Source organism: Sodiomyces alkalinus (genome assembly GCF_003711515.1).
Source record: "Sodiomyces alkalinus F11 unplaced genomic scaffold SODALscaffold_18, whole genome shotgun sequence".
In the NCBI taxonomy this organism is placed as follows: domain Eukaryota; kingdom Fungi; phylum Ascomycota; class Sordariomycetes; order Glomerellales; family Plectosphaerellaceae; genus Sodiomyces; species Sodiomyces alkalinus.
Window position 1 is genome coordinate 90,220 of NW_021167096.1, and position 20,692 is coordinate 110,911.

Sequence of the window (20,692 nt, forward strand, 5' to 3'; positions counted from 1 at the left end):
GCCGGGGTAGTCAATTTCTTTTCTTTCGATTTTTCTTTAATTCTTTTTTATTTTTCATGAGATTAAAAAAAGAAAATACGGACATAGAAAATGAGTTACGTTCTTTTATTTGACCGACCAACTCATCTCTTACTAGTCATCTCAAACGCAAGAAAGCCCGTGTGAAAAATAAAATAAAAACCATCTAGTTCCTGAACGCTCAATTGACAATGGGCGAGTTTCAAGCAACTTCAGACCGCTTCCTGGCGTGGTTCAAATCCGTTGGCGGCCAGTTTCGTGAAGAACTTTTACAGATTGTTGACTCCCGGCATCGTGGAGCTGGTCGTGGCATCGGTAAGTGACCATAACACAGCCCTGGCCTTCCGATCCTTATATATTCTTCTTCTATCAAGCTACTGGCCCAGTTGATCTCCCATCCTGACACCACAACTCATCTAGTCGCTACCAAGGATATCCCCCAAGAGACTGCCCTGTTTACCATCCCCAGGCACGCCATTATCAATGTCTTGACCTCCGAGCTCCCAAAGAAGCTTCCCGGGGTCTTCAGCAGCTCCGCGAACGACGATGCCGGGGATGAAGACGAGGACATGGACGGTTCCGATGCACCGGACTCTTGGGGATCACTCATCCTCGTCATGCTGTACGAGTACCTGCAAGGGGATACCTCCCGTTGGAAGCCTTACTTCGACGTTCTGCCCGATCAGTTCGACACGCCCATCTTCTGGTCCGACGCCGAACTCAAAGAGCTCGAAGGCACTTCGTTGACCCCCGAGAAGATTGGGAAGCAAGAAAGCGATGCCATGCTTCGCTCCAAGATCCTCCCCGTCGTCTTACAGAACGCGTCCGTTTTTTATCCTGAAGGGGCTGCCCATCTTGGCGAGGACGAGCTTCTTCGACTGGCCCATCGGATGGGGAGCACCATCATGGCATACGCCTTTGACTTGGACAACGACGATGCGCCTGAAGATGAGGACGAAGATGGCTGGGTTGAGGACCGAGAGGGTCAGACTATGCTGGGCATGGTTCCGATGGCGGATACCCTGAATGCCAATGCCGAGTTCAATGCACGCACCCCTTTCTTTCTTTCTTTCTTTCTCGTCCTCGATGACCCGCGTCTTCATTTCATGTTTACCCCCTAGTAGACTGCATGTGGCTAACATTATGTGTTGTTCAGGCGCATGTAAACCACGGCGAAGCCCTCGAAGTCACGGCCATTCGTTCCACTATCCAAGCTGGCTCGGAGATTCTCAACTATTATGGCCCCCTCCCAACTTCAGAGCTTCTACGGCGATACGGCTACGTCACTCCCCAACATCAGCGCTACGATATCGTCGACATCCCCTGGAGTTTAGTCCGTACGATCCTCCGGGACCACCTCGGTCTTTCCCATGACGTCTGGAACAAACTTGTAGGGCCCTTCCTTTTCTTCTTCTTCTTCTTCTTCCCCCCCATCAAACGTCCAACTTGGCATAATTATTAACCCCGCCCAGCAATCTCAAATGGACGAGGACGAGATCGAGGACTCCTTCATCATCGAACGAGACTCTGGCGACCCCGACTCAGAAGGCCGCCTAACCGAGACCCCCGTGCTTCGCGAAATCTCCTCCGAACTCGACGAACAGATCAAGTCCTTCCTCAAAGCCCTGAAGAAGCTGGACGCCAGCCGTATCCCCGACAAGCGCAAGAGAGACGACATCCGCAACGCCGTCGTCGCGAAAGTTCTGGATGCCAGGCTCGCGCAGTACCCCACCACGGCTCAAAACGACGAAGCTCTCCTGGCCAGGGATGATCTCCCCCACCGACACCGCATGGCCGTCCACGTTCGGCTTGGCGAGAAGAAGCTGCTGCAGGAGGCCATTGACCTGCTGCAATCCCAGGCGCAGGGTGGTCTTCACTCCGAGAATGATCACGAGCCGTCCTCTAAGAGGCCGAGAAACTAGGGAGTGATTCGATTTGTTTGTAGTAACAGCGTCTTTCTCCATGGTAAAGCCGGTGTCGCTGTTTATCACATCTGCGTCTCCCTTTCTAGCACCCCCTGAGTCTGTCTTGTGTGCTTTAATTCATGGTAGTAACCATCCAAGAAGCTCACTTCCAAGCGTTGTTCGTATCCTAATGTCATCATGCCTTTTTCAGTCCGCCTACCTACATGTGAACACTCGTCCCTCCGCTCAGTGACCAACCGAAAAACCTTACAAAGTGAAACTGGCTCGAGAAAGAGGGCGCTCGTCGAAGAAGAAGGCACTTGCACCAGCGCCGGCATATGGATTAGTATATTTTGTCATCAGGCATGCTCCTAACCTCCGAATCCTCGTGATTGCCGGAGAATTTTGACGCCACGGGGGGCTCTATGGAATCACATCATACCGCCGTTCATTTTCTCCGCAAAAGCCGAGGGGCTGTTCAACGACGAGTCTGTCACACTGCGCGGTGCCCCCCCCCCCCCCCATCCCTTTGTCTTTCGCTTCCTACATTCAACACGATACCCTGCTCTCTCGGGAGTTTTCAAAACCCAGCCTTTTGATGTTCCCTGACAGCCTATCTTTTGCCCAGACGTGATTTCCTTTCCCTAGCGTACTTCCTGGTGCTTTTGCCTTCTACCGTAACACCGCTCCAAATTTAGGTCATGGCGAGCTGCAAGACAGGGCTGAGTGGCACGGAAGCGGGCCAGGGTCCAGTCGACACCCAGGATTATTCCGTGCTTCGAGGCTTCTGAGTAGCCATGGCAACAGCGACTCGGGCTGTGAAAGAGGGAAAAAAATAAAATTTGCAAACACTCAACCCTCTCGACTAGGTCATACTGCATCGGGCAACCTCACAGCAATGTCTCCTGACTGGGTGATGTATCTCACCCACGGTAGCGAGGGGTATTGTAGCTAAAAGAGTGATAGGTCAGCAACAAAGCACGTAAAAAGAAAAGAAGAAGAAGAAAAAGAAAGGAAAAAATCATTAAAAAAGTAAAAGCCCACCTTCGGCTCGGTAATCTTGAGATACCGCACCTGAATGCCGCTCGTAGTAAAGTAAGGAATCTCAAACTTGACCTGGATGGGCCGCTTGGCCCCCTTGCCAGGAGCACCGACACCGCCCATGCTGCCGCCAAAACCACCCGTCATGCCACCGCCGTGCTCGTCATCGCCACGAACGGAGGGGAGACCAAGCTCGGCGCGCATGAGGAACTCCTTGCCGCCGCCAAACTGCTTGATCTTCCACACGATGGCGCTCTGCTCGGGGGCATAGTGGACGGAGCCAATGTTGGTGCGGAAGCGCGGGCTATCGGCGTCGTCGGGGACGGGGACGATAATCTCGACGTTGTTGGCGGTGCTGCGGCGCTTAAACTGGGCCTTGGCCTTGAGCATGTACTCGATGCGGGAGCCGGAGTGGGACTCGACGAGGCACTCGACCCAGATGAGGGGCTTGACCTGGGTGTTGAGGCGGTAGCTCATGAGCTCGAACTCGCCGTCGGGGGGGATGAAGGAGATGGTGCGGTCGTTCTCGAAGCGCGAGAGGCGCACGCACTGGTGGAATTTCACGTCCTCCATCTCGACGGCCTTGCCGCGCGTCGACCGGCCCGTGGTCTCGAACATGACCTTGTCGTTGAGGCCGAGGCGCAGCTCGGGCATGCCGCTCAGGTAGCACTTCATCTTGATAGCGCCCAGGATCTCGGAGCGCAGCACGTTGCCGTTGGCGCCCACCAGGAGGTTGAGGGACTCGATGACGTCGAGGAAGACCTCGTTCTTCCGGTACCGGATGCCTTCGGACCGCCACGAGACGGCGTTGGTGACGGCGATGGGGGGGCGGGCTTGGATCTCGAGCTTGTGGGACTCCTGGGTGATGTACTCCTGGAGGATCTTGGACTCGGTGGTCTGCGGGTAGCCAAAGTCCATCATCTCGTCGAGGAGCTCGTAGATGATGACGAAATTGTCCCGGATAGACTCTTCCTCCAGGGCCTTGAAGTATTCGGTGAAGACCTCGACGATCTTGTGCAGGAAGAGCAGGATCTCGGCGGCGTTGGTGTTGCGTTTCGTCAGGGCGAGGAGATAGAGGTTGTTATGGCGGATGTAGAGATAGTTGATGCCTTCGTGGGAGAAGCATGGCGGTACGGCGGATGATTCTTCTTCGGCCTCGCTCAAGAGAATAGGGAACATTTCGACGGCGGACATGGGAATATCACCGCGATAGTTTCGGGCAAGGAGGGTCTGTTGGAGCGCAAAAGCCCTTGTATCAGCGCCCATCTCGACTTGTTGCCATGGCCGTGTCAGGAGTTCCTACGAAGACGCACCTTGCCCTTGAGGTCTAGAAAGAATATTGCTGATGCCATGGTGGGATGACGCTGAGTCTGGCGACGAGAGTGCCCTGACGACGGGGAAGAAAAGGGGGGAGGGGAGGGGAGGGGGAAGGGTCGGTAATTGGCGCTCCGGCCAGACGGTGATCAGGTATCCGAAGAGGTCCGAATCATGCAGTGAATAAGAGAGACAACATCCAGGTGTAGCTGCAAGGCAGAATTACAGGATTGTCGTTGTTGTGCGCGTCGGTCATCAGGCATAAAAACACTTGAAAGGCTGCCGTGGGTGCTCTCAACGAATGTGGACCTTGGACGACCACGATACGGTGTCGTGTCTGACGTGTGCACGGACCACCACGGGTTGGACGTATGAACAAGTACTTCGTACCAAGGAGCTACAGGCAGCAGGAACCGTACAAATCACGTGACGGACCCACAAAAGTCGGTATAAGCGAGAGGGAGTCAAAACTCGCTCGCCCCCCCAACTCCCTTTTCTTTTCCCTCTTCTTCTCTTTCTTCCTTACCCGCGTCCATAGACAGTGCAGCTCATTATTGCAACCACAAACGGATCGACATTCTGTCGTCCAGCCGTGATGTCGTTGATGAAGCAAGCGATTTCGAGACGCGTAGAGGAAGAAAGCGCTACGCCCGACCTGTGCCATAAGAGCTGCCCTTGTGTTGACGCTTTGCCTTTTGGCGAAAACGTCTTTGTTGCGTGGGCGGCGTCAGAGGCACTGGACAAATTTCATACATTCTTTTTTTTTTTTTCCTATATTTTTTTTTTAAACTTCTGTGTCTCTTGAATCCATCCGCCTTGGGTCGATATGACAAGTCGGACGTGGACGTGGACATGGAGCCGAGACAGCCTCGGCTGTTGCAGGGCGTTCCTGTGCGTGGGCAATGTCGTTCTGGTGTTCGTGGTCCATCTGTACCAATGAATTCTCCATCTCTTGGAAGCTTCATGTTCAGAACTGAGTGCACGCCGTTTGAGATAGACAGAACACTGGCCCATTGCATGGTGACCAATGGTGTTGGGCGATGGAATGGTCATGGAGTGGTCGTGAAGTCGTTAGACTCTCGCTTGCTATTTATTATTTGCTTGCTAATTCAGATTGGTTGATCTTGATCTCCGGGGGATGCGACCTCTAAACTTGAGCTTGACGAGGGCCGCGGTTTTACCGACGATCTGTCATATGAACTGGTTGAGCTTAGGTACTCGCGAGCTCTGTTGATCCTACTAGTCTTCATCCGGCGTAAAATGCGACCCGGCGGAGGGAAGGAGGGCAACACAAGACCGGTGGATGAGAGGGGACCACCAACGAATACGGATGCCTAATGCCTACCGAGAAGTGGCCTTCGTCTAAACTGGATCGTCTGTCATTGCCACCGGCTAGACCAACGGGTTGGTTCACTGTCCACAAGAAGCTGTGGTTGTGAGGGCGGATATGTAGAGGGTTTGAAACTCCGAACCGGCCACAGGATCTGGGACTCGGGACGAAAACATGCCAGTTGAGTGCTGATGGTTCATGAGTCGCTTTCTTGACAGTCTAATACGTCTTATCTTTTTTTCGTCTTTGGGGCTCCGATTGCCACGATTGCCAATTTGCGTTCTATTCATCTCATCTGCGTGATCTTTTCAGAATCTGGCATATGATAACAACATAACAACGCCCACGATACCTAAGAAGGGACGAGAATGGTCGTGTCCGTTAGTTTTACCGGTGCGGCCCTCCGCCAACTGGCTATCGGAGACTACAATGGTCGCTCTGGCCACACCCTTCCCTTTCGGGATAAGTACGAAGCCTGTACTCCAGGATGTCTCGTCTCTCGTCTTGGGCGGCGACAACCATATGAAGTAGGTACAGAGTAAGAAGTACAGTACTTCCGACGTATTTCTCCTCACTTTACAAGTCAACGCATGTGATAATCCCGTGGTTGGATGTCGACTGGAAATGCTTCCCGCTAAGAAGGAAAAAACCCCCCCCAACCTTCTGACACGTGCTTCCGGCGAGGTTCCCCGTCTTTCCCCCCCTACCTTTCATTTCGGTTCCGCTGTGACTAACGCTCTGCATCATGCGTTTGTTTCCTGGGTACTAGTTATTATTTTTCGTCTGCAGCGTCTCTATCCTCTTTTTGAGTTTCATTCTTGCCACTTCGCTTCTTCTCTTTCCATACCTTTATATGCAAGATATTCCGTAAGCCTGTCTCTTTGCTGCATCGCACTGAGGATCATGCCAAAAGTGCCTTCGTACGGAGTCCACCCAACGGCCCCCAGGCCAGAGAATAAGCATGTGCCTCGGGTAGGGTCTTGCGCCCAAGCATGAAGTACTTGCGATAGTTGGAGTGGGCCTCTCAAAGGTCCGGAATGCACCTGCTTTTCAGCTGGCGCCTGTTCGATGGGTCATGGCCTTTTGATTTGAGAACCGAGCCTTGTGATTACCATGATGCCCAAGGTATGGCCGGTTGGACGAAGTACGTTGTAACTAAGGTACAGATACTTCGTAGGAGGGAGGTTATTCAATTCGAGGCTTTTGCTGGTTCCCCGTGGCCCCAGATCAGTACTCGGTACGGAGTAATTAACTTTGTGTCAATCTCAAAGCACGTGTAATAAACTCTACGGAAGAGTAAAAGTACTAACTACCGATGAAATACCGATGGATGAAGATGATTTGCTCATTAACGCACCTGCTCTGGAGAGTATTACCAAGTCCTCCATACCCGTCCTCCCGTCCTTCCCTTGATGTTTATTTAGGGGGAAGGGTATAGCATACGGTACCTACATTATTTAACAGGCGTAAGAAAAGAGGGGGTTCCGCTGTCCGCACCCACGCCAGCCAGGCGTTCAAGCACCTTAGTTGCACCCACATGTACACACCACACACCATGGATTACCTAGCCCTATCTTACAGTACCTGGTACATAATACCTCTTTCTCCTCCCTGCCTTCGGGTCTCGTCACCGTTACTGTACCTTACCCTGGGTATCCGTATCCTCCACTTCTCTTCGCTCCCCCTTCTCTCATCACAAACAAGGGGGACCCCATTCTTACCCTTCCTTCTTTTTAATCCCATCTTCCCCCGGTCGGTTCTTCCAATCTTCCTCCTCCCACCTATATCTTCCCGCCCTCACTTCCTGTCGTACATAGACGTCGACGCAGGACATTTCCCAGTCCCGCATTCAGAGACAGACCCCGAGTCAGAGAGACCCGCCTCAACGCCTCACATGTCATCAGCGTTCCCGTAGCAGAGACACGGCGGGTTCCTCCCCCCACCGCCAGATGGACCACAATCACATGTTGCCCCGGTCCGCCGACCGGCACGTCGAATCTGACCCGACCAAACCACCACCCGGCGTCTTCGATTCGGTCGCCGATACCTCGCTGCCGCCGCCACCTTCGTACGCTCCTCCGGCTTACCAGGCGCAGGCGCAGCCGCAGCAGCAGTTACAGTCGCAGTCCCAGTCGCAGTCGCAGTCGCAATCTCATGCCCGGGCTCACGATTCCGCGCCCCTAAACTTTTTCGACCTGCCGACCCGCGAGCTCCCTCCCATCCTCCCCGCCTCGACTCGTCATGATGGCGTCCCCAATAGACTGCCTTCTCTGTCTTCCCTGACCGGCCCTCCTGACCAACGATCCGTTCCTGGTCCTGCTGCGCCATCTGTGCCAGTTTTGTCTCCAATGCCAGCTGCTCTTTCGTCTGCGTCTGCGTTTGCGTCTGCATCTGCGTCCACCTCAACAACACCGTCTAGATCCTCGTCCACGTCCGGACCGTCAGGCTCGGCCGCATCCACGCCTACGGCCACGGCTCCAGCCACGGCGATGCTCCCCGAGCGTCCCCTGCCCAGGCCGGCACACAGCATTACACACTGGCCGAGCATGAACCCTTTCACCACCTACTATACCCCCAGCTATGCCCAGCAGCCCTCTGGGATGGATATGGACGCTGCCAGTAATAGTAATTCGACGAGCACCGCGTCGCCTGACCGATTGACCAACGGCAGATCCGTCAGCGTTAGCTTGGATGATCCCGAGGTTCGCATGGCCGCCGAAGCACTTGGCGACTTGAGAGCAGGTAGGTTAATTTTTTATTTATTTCTTTTCTTCTTCTTCTTTGCTTTGATCCCCATGCTAACCAAAACAAAAATCGCAGACTTCGTCAGCTCCCCCACCAGTCGAAATACACCCCTTCCAGCTCGCTCCTCGGCGCCCTCCCGGGGCTCGAGGCTATCTCCGCAATCCCCGCAGCAAGAGCCTCTCTTTTCGCTCCTAACCACATCGCATCCCCTACTCGCCAGTACCATTGAGAATGCTACTTCGGCCTACAATACATCAAAGAACTTTTCGCCCCGGATTAAAACCAGCGTAGAGTACGTGGAAGGGTGTTTGACCCCCATTGCCAACACAGTTGGCTCTGTCGGCCGAGTGACGGGCGTCGAAGGCGGAGTACGATGGTTCCTGGGAGCCGGAAGGCGTCATCGTCAGCATCAACCCGACCTCGAGGCCGAGGGCGGTTCGAACAAGAGACGCAAGGTCGACAGGGGTGATGAGATGATCGGTGTCGTAGTTGATCCGGCATCGGGAGGCGCGTTTCCTCCCGTGTCCGGTACCGACTCGCCTCGCGATTCGTACGTCTTCACTCCCGACCGCCGGCTGTCGCGCGCTAGTACCGTCGAGACGCTACCGGCTTATGACGATGCTCGCTCTCCGGCCTACACCGAACATGACAAGGAGACCGGGGACAGGTCCAGCATTTCCTCGAGCGAGATGAGGAGATCCCGGCTGATGGTCTCCACATCCGGCCTCGCGGTGGCCATGAGCAACGAGAGCTTGCGCAGTCTGAAATACTGCCTCCACTGGCTCCGCCGCGCCAACGAGCACATCGGCGGGGTGGTGACGAACCTCAAGACGACGCTCGAGCAGTACGAACAAGCCGGTACCTCGGCGGGACAAGAGGGTGAAGCCGCCCTCGCCGCTGCTGGTGGCGAGACGATAGACGTAGATGGCCGTGGCGGCGGTTCGGAACCGGGCTCGCAGCGGGAGGACCAGACGGTCCTGGCGGCACGCATCATGGTGCTCAGGGCGGAGATCCTCAGAAACCTGCAGGCCGCCATAGAGACGGTGTCGCGCTACGCCGGGGGCGCCCTGCCCGAGAACGCGCGGGCGCTGGTCCACCGCCAGCTGACGAGCCTGCCGCAGCGGTTCCGCTACGCTAGCATGGTCGAACAGCAGCAGCAGCAGCAGCAGCAGCAGGGCCCTGACGGGTCGGCGATGCCACCGGAAGAGCGGACTCGGGAAGGCGCGAACCGGGTGCTCGTCTTAGCTAAAGAAGGCCTGGACATGATTACCCAGGTGAGCGGTGTGATAGACGGCACCATTGTGAGTGCCGAGGAGTGGTGCGACAAGCTCGGCACCAAGAGGCGGGCGGATGGAGAATCGAGCTTGCCCGAGTCTCGGATTCAAGCTTCGGGCAGCGATACGAAGATGGGCTGAAAGGAGTGACCAGGAGCGATATATCAAAAAAAGGGAAACAGATTTTTTTGGACCGGTCAACAAGAAAGGAAGAGAAAGAAAAGGACAGAACAGAAAAAAAAGACGAAAAAAAAAAGAAGACAAAAAACACCCCCGAGCATGAACGGCGCGAGCGCACAGGAGCGACGAAAAGTGGGTTTGGCGACGGAGCGAAAACCAAAGAGATATCCACGGCGATACCGGACACACTGATTCCTGAGTATGATACCACCTATGCAATATTTTTCATTGTTTTGTCTTCACTTTTTCCTGATTTTCCCTTACCCCTTTCCTCTCCTTTTTACGTTGTTACTTATCACCTTGTCAACCTTGACCTGGCCTTGTCGTCACATCCACTCATACGAGTCTTGTGCATTCCCCTCCTTCCTTTTTTTTTCTTTTTTTTTTTCTTCATTACTCTCTGATGGCTGGCGTGTAAGTACGTTTAACCTCTAGTGCTTAACTTGCAGGATATTAGGGGAGATGGTTTTTGGCGTTGATACGCGTTTTGGCTCTCCCACATGGGACGGATGGTGGGTGGGTGATGGGGGTTGAGAGGATCCTGGATAGAGGTGTTTTTACTTCTCTATACAGACTTTGTAGTGAATGCCGATGGGACCGTACTTGTCTCGCATTCTATCCTATCCTTGAATACTTTTGTTGCCCGCGACGTGATCGATGGCTTGATTCGTGGGTGCACGTGAGAATAGCTACGTAAGGGAAGGCAATAAAAATAATAAATTAGTACGACCTAGCAATCCCAAGGACTATCAACTCGACCGCAGCAAAGGCGTTTCCTCGCCGGCGGGTTCGTCATGGCCAGTCACCTGACGGTCCTGTCCCTCCTCCCCTTGCAGGCTCCCCTCCCGACCACGCTGGCGGACCAGGGCGGCATCCTCGTCAAAACCGGCGCGGATGGCCTTCTCCCGCAAGATCCAACCGATGCACAGGCCAGCGCCGGGGCCCAGGACGACGGACGAGGCAACGACGTAGAGGAACAGCTTCCAGCCGGTCTCGACGAAGAGCCAGTACAGGGAGGTGATGAGCATGAAGGCGGCGTCGAGCTGGAGGAAGTCGACGACGGCGCGGGTCATCTGCTTGCGGTCGTCGCGGCGGGTGAGGGACCAGATCCAGAAGACGTGGGCGAGGAGGGAGAGGAGGACGGGCAAGGCGTAGACGAGGGCGAGGCCTAGGCGGTTCGCCTCGAGGTCGAGGGCGCGAGGGCGGGTGGAGGGCCGGGAGGAGGATGATGGTTCGCCTGTCGCGTCGGCACGGGTTCGGCGGCGGCGGCGGCGGCGGAGGGAGATGATGGCGGCGACGATGCCCCGGACGGCGCGGCGGACGACGGACACGATGACGGGGAAGAGGAGCCAGAGGCCGATGGTGGCGGGGGTGTGGTAGATGAACATGATGATGGCGGGGAGGACGAAGCCGAGCTCGACGGCGATGGGGATGGCCAGGGCGTCCGAGTCGGTTTCCAGGCGTCTGCGGCGGATGGCTTCGCGGGTCAGGGTGGTGGGGGTGGCAGCGTCTTCGGCGGAGGCTGCTGCTTCTCTTGCTTCTGCTCTTGCTTCTGCTCTTGCGTCTGCTCCCTCGCCACCTTCCTCGCGATGCTCCGCCGGGGGCGTGACGAGAGCCTTCTGGGCGTTGCGGTGACGAGACACCTCGCGGCCGGTCTGGAGCAGGAAGGATCCCACGATGAGAAGCTGCCAGACGATGGCGCCGCCGACGAGTTCCAGGACCAACCAGAGGAGAAGGACGCGGCGGAGGAGCCAGTTGGGGCGGGAGGCGACGCGGGCGGCCTCGACCAGGGAGACGGTGAGCATGGCGGCGAGGTAGGCGAGGATGACGGCCAGGGTGGCGCGGGAGCGGACGGCGGCGAGGGCCTCGTGGAAGAAGGAGAGGATGAAGCAGAGGGGGGCGCCGAGGGCGGGGATCCAGGAGACGGAGGGGAGGCGGGCGCGGGCGTGGCATTGGGAGTAGAGCATGGGGATCTCGACGCCGGGGAGGATGGTGAGGGCGACCAGGGTGAGGAGGGAGAGGAGAGGTAGGGGGACGAGGAGGGGATGGATGGAGATGGTGTGGATGGGGGGGCGCCGGAGGGCGCGTGGTATGCTGAACCTGAACGGCATTGTGTGGAGTTGTTCTTTTTCTTGTTTTTTGCCTTCTGCTTTGGGGAGGGTAAAGATGATTCTCCGGCGAATTAGTCTCGTTCTCGGTGTCGGTGGTGATAGTTTCGTGGTGGTTTAGGATGGAGGAGGAAGGAGGACAGAGAGACAGTGAAAGATTCAAGGTTACCTTAGGTAGGATGAGGTCATGTGAGGTTTAGTTTCACAGTACGTACTCAGAAGTACCAAGTATCCATACCTTATGGTAAGGTACCTTAATTAAGGTAGCTCTGTAATAGCCGCACGTGCCGAACCGAACGGTGAGACATTTGATGTGTATTATTATCCTCGCAGCTCCAGACTTTGGTTGTGTCAAGTATTCACCAGAGACAAGTCGACATGTTCCCTGGATATCCTAAACCAGCACGATATTCTAGGTACCTTTATTATTATTATTAATCTTACTCCGCTATCCTGACTAATCTACAGGAGCCTTCCTAAGCTATACGGTCTTTCTCGGGTAGCTATAGAGGGGAAAACCCGGGTAAAACCCGGGGAAAACCTCTATACACTTCCTTAGGTGGAGAGGTGCCGCTACGGGGCCGATATAGCCCCGGTTCTTCCCCGTTATATATCTAGATCTTACCTTTAGGCTAATAGCTAACGGAAAGTGAAGTAGGCTAGTAGTTAGGTAAGTTAGCCTAAGCTAATCTTTATCGGTGGAGCGGGGGCTAAGGGGGCGCTACCGTACTACCGCTATACGGTGGCTATAGCTCTTTAGCCTTAGTCTCCCTGCGTCCCTCGAGGATTATGCCTTTTATTCCTTCTATTCGGTTAATAAAAAGAGTAAGGGGGTAGGCGCCTCCTACCTCCCCTAGGTGGGTTCCTGCTATATCCGGCGGTAGGTAGGGGGAATAAGGCTCTACCCTATTATAAGAATTAGATCGTTAATATCCCCCGAGGCCTTTATACCTTAATCCTCCCTCTTTTTCCTATAACGCTAATAATTTCGTTATAGGTTTCCTCCCGATTTATTCCCGCTTACAGTCCTATAGGTTTATCGTTACGGCTTATACTAACTAGTAAACCCCTCTAGGATTCTTATTATTTTCCTATCATAGTTTTTTACTATAAGTATTTCGCGGGTAGCGTCGCGGTAGCGTAGTAGCGTGGAGTTAACTAAGTAGTATAGTATCAATCTATATATATATATAAGTAATTAATAGTAGTAGCTTAATATAAGTTCTCTTTATAGCGTAGTAGTCCCTCTATAGTAGCGTGCTAATAGTCGTAGATATCTTCTCCTAATAATAACGCTAATACTAATAATAATCGTAACCGTTATAAAAAGGGTTCGATTCAGGTTATACCGTATATAAACCCTAGTAGTATTAGGGCGGTGCCGTAGTGGCTAACTTAGGGTAATTATATATATTATAGTAAGCGCTTAGGTATATACCTAAACGACGTGGAGGCCTACTCTAATACTATAGGAATTAGTGTAGCCTGTTTTTAATATACTAATAGTCGGCGTCTATATAAGAATATAAGTTATACTAGTGCCGCTATAGTGCTATAGGTATACCTTAGTGGTATATCCTAATCGTCTTAATAGGTCCTTTCCGCTACTAAAAAGTAGTAGTAGCGTCTTATAGATTACTATAATACGTATATAGCGGTAAAGGCTGCTAGTAATAACGGTATCGCTACTATAAGTATGCCCCTTTAGTACCGTGGTGGTCCCCTTACTAATAAGCTTTTTAGGCCTAGGAGCGCCTAAAGACAGCGTCCCGGTCTTTTAGCCGGGCCCTAAACCGGGTATTACCTTCCGGTTATAGCCGCGGCGGCACCGCGTCGGCGGAGATATAGGAGTTATCTCGCTAGATAAGGCGTTTAGAGGGTAAGATAGACCTGATTTTAGAATACTTTATAAGTGGCCTCCTTTTAGCCCCGTTACGGCCCTTAGCGGCGGTAGTTAGCTAACTAGTCCTTATAGGGCCTTAAGTATATTAAGAGTGGTATTAGCGTTACTAAGGGCGACGAAGACGATAATAATTAGTAGCGCCCTATTAGTGCCATGCTAATACCGCCGGGGTCCCGGCTTATAAGACCCCTATTAATAATCCGCTAGCTCGCTATACTATTCTATCCCTACTCCGGTCTCGCTTCGGTATTATCTCTATTTTCGTAGGCCTCCGTAACTTTAAGGGTAAGGCGAAAGTCCTTAAGCCTCTTCCGTTATAGGAACCACTTAGCCATTATCCCGGCTTTAGTATTATAGTCTAATACGTTATATAAATCCCCTTTAATCGTGAGTAGTCTCCCTACGGTACCGAAAAGCTCTTTACGCTTTTCCTTAGTTATATCCTAATACTAGAGTACTACATACTCCGCTATTTCTGCCCCCCCGTTATTATAGGGGCACTATAACGGCTTGTCAAAAGTTGTTTACGTATTAAGGCCGAAAATATAGATTATTCGAACTAAGGGAGGAAAGGAGGGAAGGAAAAGTCTACGCGGTGTGTAGGCGGCTAAGTACGTATAGGATCGCACGGGCCTCGCTAGGAGGTCCGTGCTTTTTGGTCCTGGCCGCTGCCGGGGACTATTCCGCGGGCTATAGCCCGTAATATACCCCCCCCCGGGCCGGAGACAGCGATATTGTGGTTATGTTATCGTGACCTTATATTACCCTGGCTCCTTAGCGTATAATCTAAAAATAGCCTCCTTTATTCGATTCTATTAAAGGCTCCTTCGAAAGGAGGTAATCCGTAGTAGCCGAGATCCTTTTAAGGCTAAAATAGCATAAAGGAGGTCTTATATAGCAGTGCTATCGCGGTCTCCTCGCCGGTATACATGCTCGTTATAAACGATATACCTGCCGAATATATAACCGGGGGTTATTCCTTCTACCTAAATAGTATAGGAAGGGGAGTAAAATAAACCTCCTACTATTCCTCATTTTTTACTGTTTTCTTCCCTTTCCATAGCTTCCTTTTAACTAATATTTTTTTAATTAGATTTTCTATACTGTAAGTAGCCCCGAGATACTTCGTAGGTCCTATAGTAGTATAACTAATATCGCCGAGTAATAGCTTATTACTTAGGCCGCCTGTATTCTCCTTATAATAAGTTAGCACGCCCCTCGCTCTTAGTTCCGTGCCGTAACTAACCGTTAGTAGATATCCGACTACGTCTTACCTAATAAGCGCCCTTATAAGGGTAATAACGATACCGATATAAGTTCCGCCCTTATTGCTATTAATTATAAGGTCGGCCGTTACTAATACTAAGTAGACTCTAACCCCCCTCCCCCCTAAAGAAGCGCCGCGCGCCTAAGAACCCCCCCGGACCCTGCCGCCTCGCCCCTTACGCTTAGTACGCTACCCGGTGGTATAAATAAGAGTATACCGTTAAGTATTATTATTAGTCGGGCCCTGGCGCTGCTTACGCCGATACTAAATATTACGAGTACTTATGCCGTACTTATAAATATTCTAAGGTAAGTATACCGGTTATATATAGAGTAACCGTGACTAATAAGTGATATAGCTCCTATCCGCCGCCTATAACGCCGCTAATACTCTATAGGATACCGCTTATACTATAAATAAGGATACCAATAACGAGGATATAAGTTTATACCTACTCTTCGCTTAGGGGCCTTATACTAACTCTCCTATATAGAATCGCCGCTAGTTCTAAGATACCTATAGTAGTTTTTAAGTCGCCCTTAGCTTAGCTAAGTCGGGTAAGAATATCGTTAATCCGTCATAGTCCCCTACTCCTGCTATTACCGCCCCCTTTATTACCGCTCCCGCTACCGTTATTACTCCCGCTCCCGCCGCCGCGCCGCTTACCGCCGTCGCCCCGCCGCCCGCCGCCCTGTCCGCCACTACTAAGTTCTAGGTAAGTGTGGTACGAGCCCTTAACGATATCGCTACTTCTATACGTAGTATAGATAAGACGCTTAAGGACGTGTCGTAAAAACTAAAGGATATGAATAATAATATTACTATAATATTGTAAAAGGTTCGTAACCTCTTTTACTCTATCCGCCGAGTATATAAGCACTACGTGGCCGTGACTCCCTTCGCCGCTAATAATAATCCGGGGGCTACTCCCGAGGTTACGCTCGCCTCGGCTCCTCCTTAAGAGGAGTTATAGGTGGGTACCGCTAAGGACGGCGTAGCCTTATAAGAGGAGGAGTTAAAGGAGGGTAAGATCGTGGAGGAGTAGGCTATTTATATTATTTAGGTTATTTTAGTAGTTTTTAGGATTTTACTTAGTTCTTTACTTATAAGTTAAGTAGTACGGGGATACGCCCTTAATACGACTTCGCTCTCGGTTTTTATCCTCCTCGCCGCTATATCGGCCTTCTTTCACGCCCGTGTCTCCTTTATATACTATTATAAGGGCCTATTATTCGACTATACTAGGCCATGCTTCTTCTCGAATTTATTAAGCACTTATATCTCCCGTATACTTTTAAGCGGTTTCTATATTAGTTCTATATAGCCTTTCTATCGCACTAATACCTCGCGAACCTTACTATAACCTCGCCTTCGGGTACGGGCGTAAAGGACTTTCTTTACTACCTACTCTTTCTCCTTATTTAGCCCTTCACGGATTAGTAATAGCTAGGGGTCTATTATCGTTTACCCCGGTAAGGGGTCGTGGTCGGCTCGCCGTAGGAAATCCATATAGAAATAGTTATAGATCTATAAGAGGACGTTTAGTTCTACGATATAGGGGTTAATAACCTTTATAACTTTATACTTATAGTAAAGCTAGGTAAGTTTTTTTAAGGGCCGTGGCGAGGAGTAGTTACCGATATCTAACTATACGAGGTCCCCCTTTTCGAACCTCTTAGTAAAGTAGCGCCGACGGTTTACTAACTCCTCTTAGCGTAGTTATATAGCAGCTATCGCGGCTTAGGCGAACTAGGTGGCTTCTTTAAGGCGACTTAATAAGTCCTGCGTGGAAGCCTCGCGCTTATCGGTCGGCGTGGTCTTATTAACTTAGAGGGGGTTTATATAGTACCCGTGTTATAGAAAGAACGGGCTTATTTAGATTATCGAGTTTACCCGGTTATTTAAGGCTAGCTACGCTACCGGTAATAGCGTATTCTAATTATCTTAGGCATAATAGGTATACGCTTATAAGTAGGCTTAGATTTCCTAGTTAATACGTTTAGGGCCTCTGTCCGTCTAAGGGTACTATACGGTGCTTAGTCGTTATTTAATACCTATAAGTTTATAAAAGTATTATTAAAAGCGGTTAGTCTAGTTTAACCCCTTATTATTAACGATAGACTTCGGTATTCCGTAGAACCTATAGTAGTAGAGTAAGAACCGTTTAGCGTAGGCTTTAGTATCTATAGTATTTATCGCTTTTAGCGTTACCGATTTTAAGAGTTAGTCGGTAATCATCTATAGATATCTATATTTCCCCTCGTGGGTAGGTAGTAGGTCTATTATAAAGTCTATCGCGATATCATAGAAGATTCGCTTTAGTATAGGGAGCGGGCGTAGTAATCCCCTCTTTATACCCCTTTATATATAGCTAGCTTAGCACGTATCGTAATTCCGCACGAATCTTTTAATATCTTAATTTATACCGGGCTAGAAGAATTAGCGGGCGATTAGGGTAATAGTGTTATCCTTATTTAGGTATCCGCCGATTACTAAGTTATAGATCGCTTATATAAGACGGCCTCGTAGCAGGTGGCTAACCCTATTTTCGCCGTCCCCTAACACTTATAGGCGGTCGCGAAATATTAGCCGTCTTTAGTCGATTCTATACTCGGCGATCTATATTTTAAGCTTTAGCTTAGGGGGAAACCTCCGTTCTCCCGCTACTACTACGGTAAGGGCACCTTAATAACGCTTATCGGCGGCCCTATCTTTATCCTGTAATCGTTATAGATCAGGGTCTACTTCGAAAACCATAGTTAGCTCCGATAATATTACCCTTACTAGGTGTACTTAGGGGGAGATAGCTATATCGGGGATTATCTAGATATACCTCCCCTACTCTTAGATATTAGAAGAATCCTTAGGTATATCCTGCTCCCGATGTAAGAGCGCGTTAGCTACGACGTTATCGGCCCCCCGCTTATACTCTAATACGAAGTTATACTAGGCGAGCTTAGCTACTTAGCGACTCTAGCGCTCGGTTAGGGCTCTCTTAGTTATAAAGTATTTAAGCGCTTTATAATCGGAGTAAATCTAAAACCGGCCACTACCTATAAGCTCGGCTTTCTAAACCTATAGGTAGTCTATAATCGCTAGTATCTCTTTATCGTGAATCGAGTAATTATACTCGGCGGAGTTAAGACGGCGTGAGTAGTATACGATAACGCACCTACGTCTTTATTCGTCTTTCTATAGGAATACGCCACCTAACACGAACCCCGAGTAATCCGTTTCTAGCTAAGTCTTCCTTCCGGGTTACTATTATTATAGGTAAGGCTCTTCCTAAAACTTCTGTTTTAATTCCTTAAAGGCTACTTCTTATAAAGGGCCCTAGTAAAATAAAGCGTTCTTCTTCGTTAGGGCTATAAATAGCGCCGTAATAGCTACGAAGTCGCGGATAAATATCCTATAAAAGTTAGCGAACCTAAAGAAACTTCGTACTTTAATCGCGGAGACTAGTGCTTCCTATTCTATAATAGCTTTAAGTTTCTCGGGGTTATAAGATACCCCTTTTTCTGCTATAACGATAAACCCTAAGTATTTAACCGTCTTAACGCTAAGCTTATATTTCTTCGGGTTAAGGTTTAGCCCGGCGTCTATAAAAGCACTAAGTACTCGCCGTACCTTCTTTTCGTAGTCCTTATAAGATCCGTCTAAGTAGATTAGGATATCGTCTATATACGCAGAGATAAAATTATCGAGGAACTCTCGTAGTGATAAGTTAATATATCGCTAGAACGTTATAGGCGCGCTAGTTAGCCCGAAAGGGTATACTAGCCACTCGAATAGTCTAAACCGAGTACGGAATACGGTCTTATACTCGTGCCTTAATACTATCCGTATCTTATAGAAGGCGGCGATAACGTCTAATTTAGTAAACCACTTCGCCTTAGCTAGGTTATATAGGGTCTTTATAATTAGGGGGAGTAGGTAGCGAGCTCGCTAAGTAATTATATTTAGGGCGCGGTAGTCGTAGTAAAATCGGAGGCCGCCTCCTGGCTTTTTTATAAATAGTACGGGTATAGCGGCCGCCGAGCTACTTACGCGAATAAATCCTTTATCTATTAAATCCGTCATTGTCTTCCGTAATATAAGGAGCTCTTCACACGATATATTATAGAGTAGGCCCCATAGTAAGGCTTATTCGTTACCACTATTATCCTTCTATAAGTAGACCTTATAGTTAACGCTAGGTTAGTATAGGGGTAGGCGTATAGAGTATAAGGGCGTAAATAAGTCGCCGAACTCGCGTATAATACTCTCGGGGATGTATTCCCGCGGGTCTACTAATTCCTTTATGCTTAGGGCCTTTTCGATATCTTTTAACGATATAGCCTATAAGCCCTCTTCCTATCTTTTTCCCCTCTAGTGCCGTAATCGTCTATATAATCCTACGAATATAGACCCCGTTACTAGTGCTATAGTGCGGATCTCTTATACTGCCTTTAGCTCCTTTTCGCCCTAGAGTCGGATATCGATATCGGCTACTCCATGGCGGAGCCTTTATTCTTTAGCGTAGAGGGCTATATCGTTACGTTCTATCTATAGAAGCCTAAGGAAAAGATCCTAGTCTAGACCCGGCACTATATACGTAAGAATACGCTTAGTATACCCTTATATATCTAGCGTAAAGACTACGATACCGGCGCTACTAGCCGGTTTAGTCTTATCTAAGAAGCCTTTTAATAATCGTTTCTTCTTATCGATTAATAGTAGGCGTATTTTTCGAGTAAACTTCTTATTTATAGTAGTATAGCAGTTATAACCGGTATCTATAAGAGCGTTTATTAACCTACTACTATTAACTCTTACTTAGATTAATACTAACTTACTCCGTAGTAGCGGTTTAAACTCCTCCTACTCGTGTTACTCTTACGCTATCGGCTTTAGTGCCCGATTTCGTACTAGAGCTATTCTTTTTCCGAATCTTCGGTATCTTCGGGAACGTCTTCGGGTTCCTCTTCTTAAGGGGACGTTTATACCACCGTTTCTTTCTTACTCTTATAGTATCGTTAGACGTGGCCTTTCTTCTAGTAGTTCTAATACGTGATATTCGCGTAGCGGTTAGGTTTTTATTAGGTTCTTTTAGACTCGCCGACCTTATTAACGCTATTTATAGCGATATCGCCGTTAGCGTCCTTAGCCGGTTTACGGGCGATAGGAATCGGTCGGTACGATTTACTAATACCCTTTTATCTCTACACGATTATTTATACTTTATCTACCTACTCAGAGTAGGTATCGGGGAGGTCGGCTACAACTAGGCTATTATATAGCCTATCATTTAGGGCGCCGTTAAGGAATAATATCTTAATATAGTCTACCAAGTTATAGCCTCCTGCTTATACTAGGTTTCTCTTAAAAGTTAGGAGGAAGCGCGTAAACGGTTAGTCGGGTTTTTACTTTATCGCTCTAAGGGCGTTAGTAGCGCGACCTTATTCGTTACGGTCCTTATACGTGCGATCGAGGTAGGCTATAAATTCCTTTAGGTTAAATTCACCGTTTATGCCTCTATTACTAAAAAAGGTGCTAACCACCTACTAAGGCTAGGTGTCTAAGCACGCGTTAATTAAATACCACGTCTTTTTATTACTACGAAATAGCG

The 20,692-nt window shown here is 50.0% G+C and overlaps 5 protein-coding genes across 5 annotated transcripts; 3 read left to right on the forward strand and 2 right to left on the reverse strand.

Moving 5' to 3' along the window:
* Positions 1-121: 121 nt before the first annotated feature.
* SODALDRAFT_382382 (SET domain-containing protein RMS1) lies at positions 122-2,138 on the forward strand. The gene is made up of 4 exons (XM_028615227.1): positions 122-333; positions 439-1,064; positions 1,175-1,408; positions 1,491-2,138. The coding sequence occupies exons 1-4, from the start codon at positions 210-212 to the stop codon at positions 1,938-1,940; spliced, it is 1,434 nt and encodes a 477-aa protein (XP_028462394.1). The 5' UTR covers positions 122-209; the 3' UTR covers positions 1,941-2,138.
* A 384-nt stretch (positions 2,139-2,522) lies between these two features.
* SODALDRAFT_329698 (putative clathrin assembly protein AP47) lies at positions 2,523-4,308 on the reverse strand. The gene is made up of 2 exons (XM_028611013.1): positions 2,967-4,308; positions 2,523-2,873 (listed from the first exon to the last, which is right to left on the reverse strand). The coding sequence occupies exons 1-2, from the start codon at positions 4,227-4,229 to the stop codon at positions 2,793-2,795; spliced, it is 1,344 nt and encodes a 447-aa protein (XP_028462395.1). The 5' UTR covers positions 4,230-4,308; the 3' UTR covers positions 2,523-2,792.
* A 1,756-nt stretch (positions 4,309-6,064) lies between these two features.
* Positions 6,065-6,699, forward strand: SODALDRAFT_86257 (hypothetical protein). The gene has a single exon (XM_028615751.1). It carries the CDS (start codon positions 6,232-6,234, stop codon positions 6,601-6,603), a length of 372 nt encoding a protein of 123 aa, XP_028462396.1. The 5' UTR covers positions 6,065-6,231; the 3' UTR covers positions 6,604-6,699.
* Positions 6,700-8,207: 1,508 nt separating this feature from the next.
* Positions 8,208-9,767, forward strand: SODALDRAFT_286291 (transcription factor Opi1; the record flags this gene model as incomplete). Its single annotated transcript, XM_028608524.1, has 2 exons — positions 8,208-8,349; positions 8,428-9,767. The coding sequence occupies 2 exons, from the start codon at positions 8,208-8,210 to the stop codon at positions 9,765-9,767; spliced, it is 1,482 nt and encodes a 493-aa protein (XP_028462397.1).
* A 367-nt stretch (positions 9,768-10,134) lies between these two features.
* Positions 10,135-12,163, reverse strand: SODALDRAFT_329702 (hypothetical protein). Its single transcript, XM_028611014.1, has one exon. It carries the CDS (start codon positions 11,915-11,917, stop codon positions 10,556-10,558), a length of 1,362 nt encoding a protein of 453 aa, XP_028462398.1. The 5' UTR covers positions 11,918-12,163; the 3' UTR covers positions 10,135-10,555.
* Between the last annotated feature and the right edge of the window lie 8,529 nt (positions 12,164-20,692).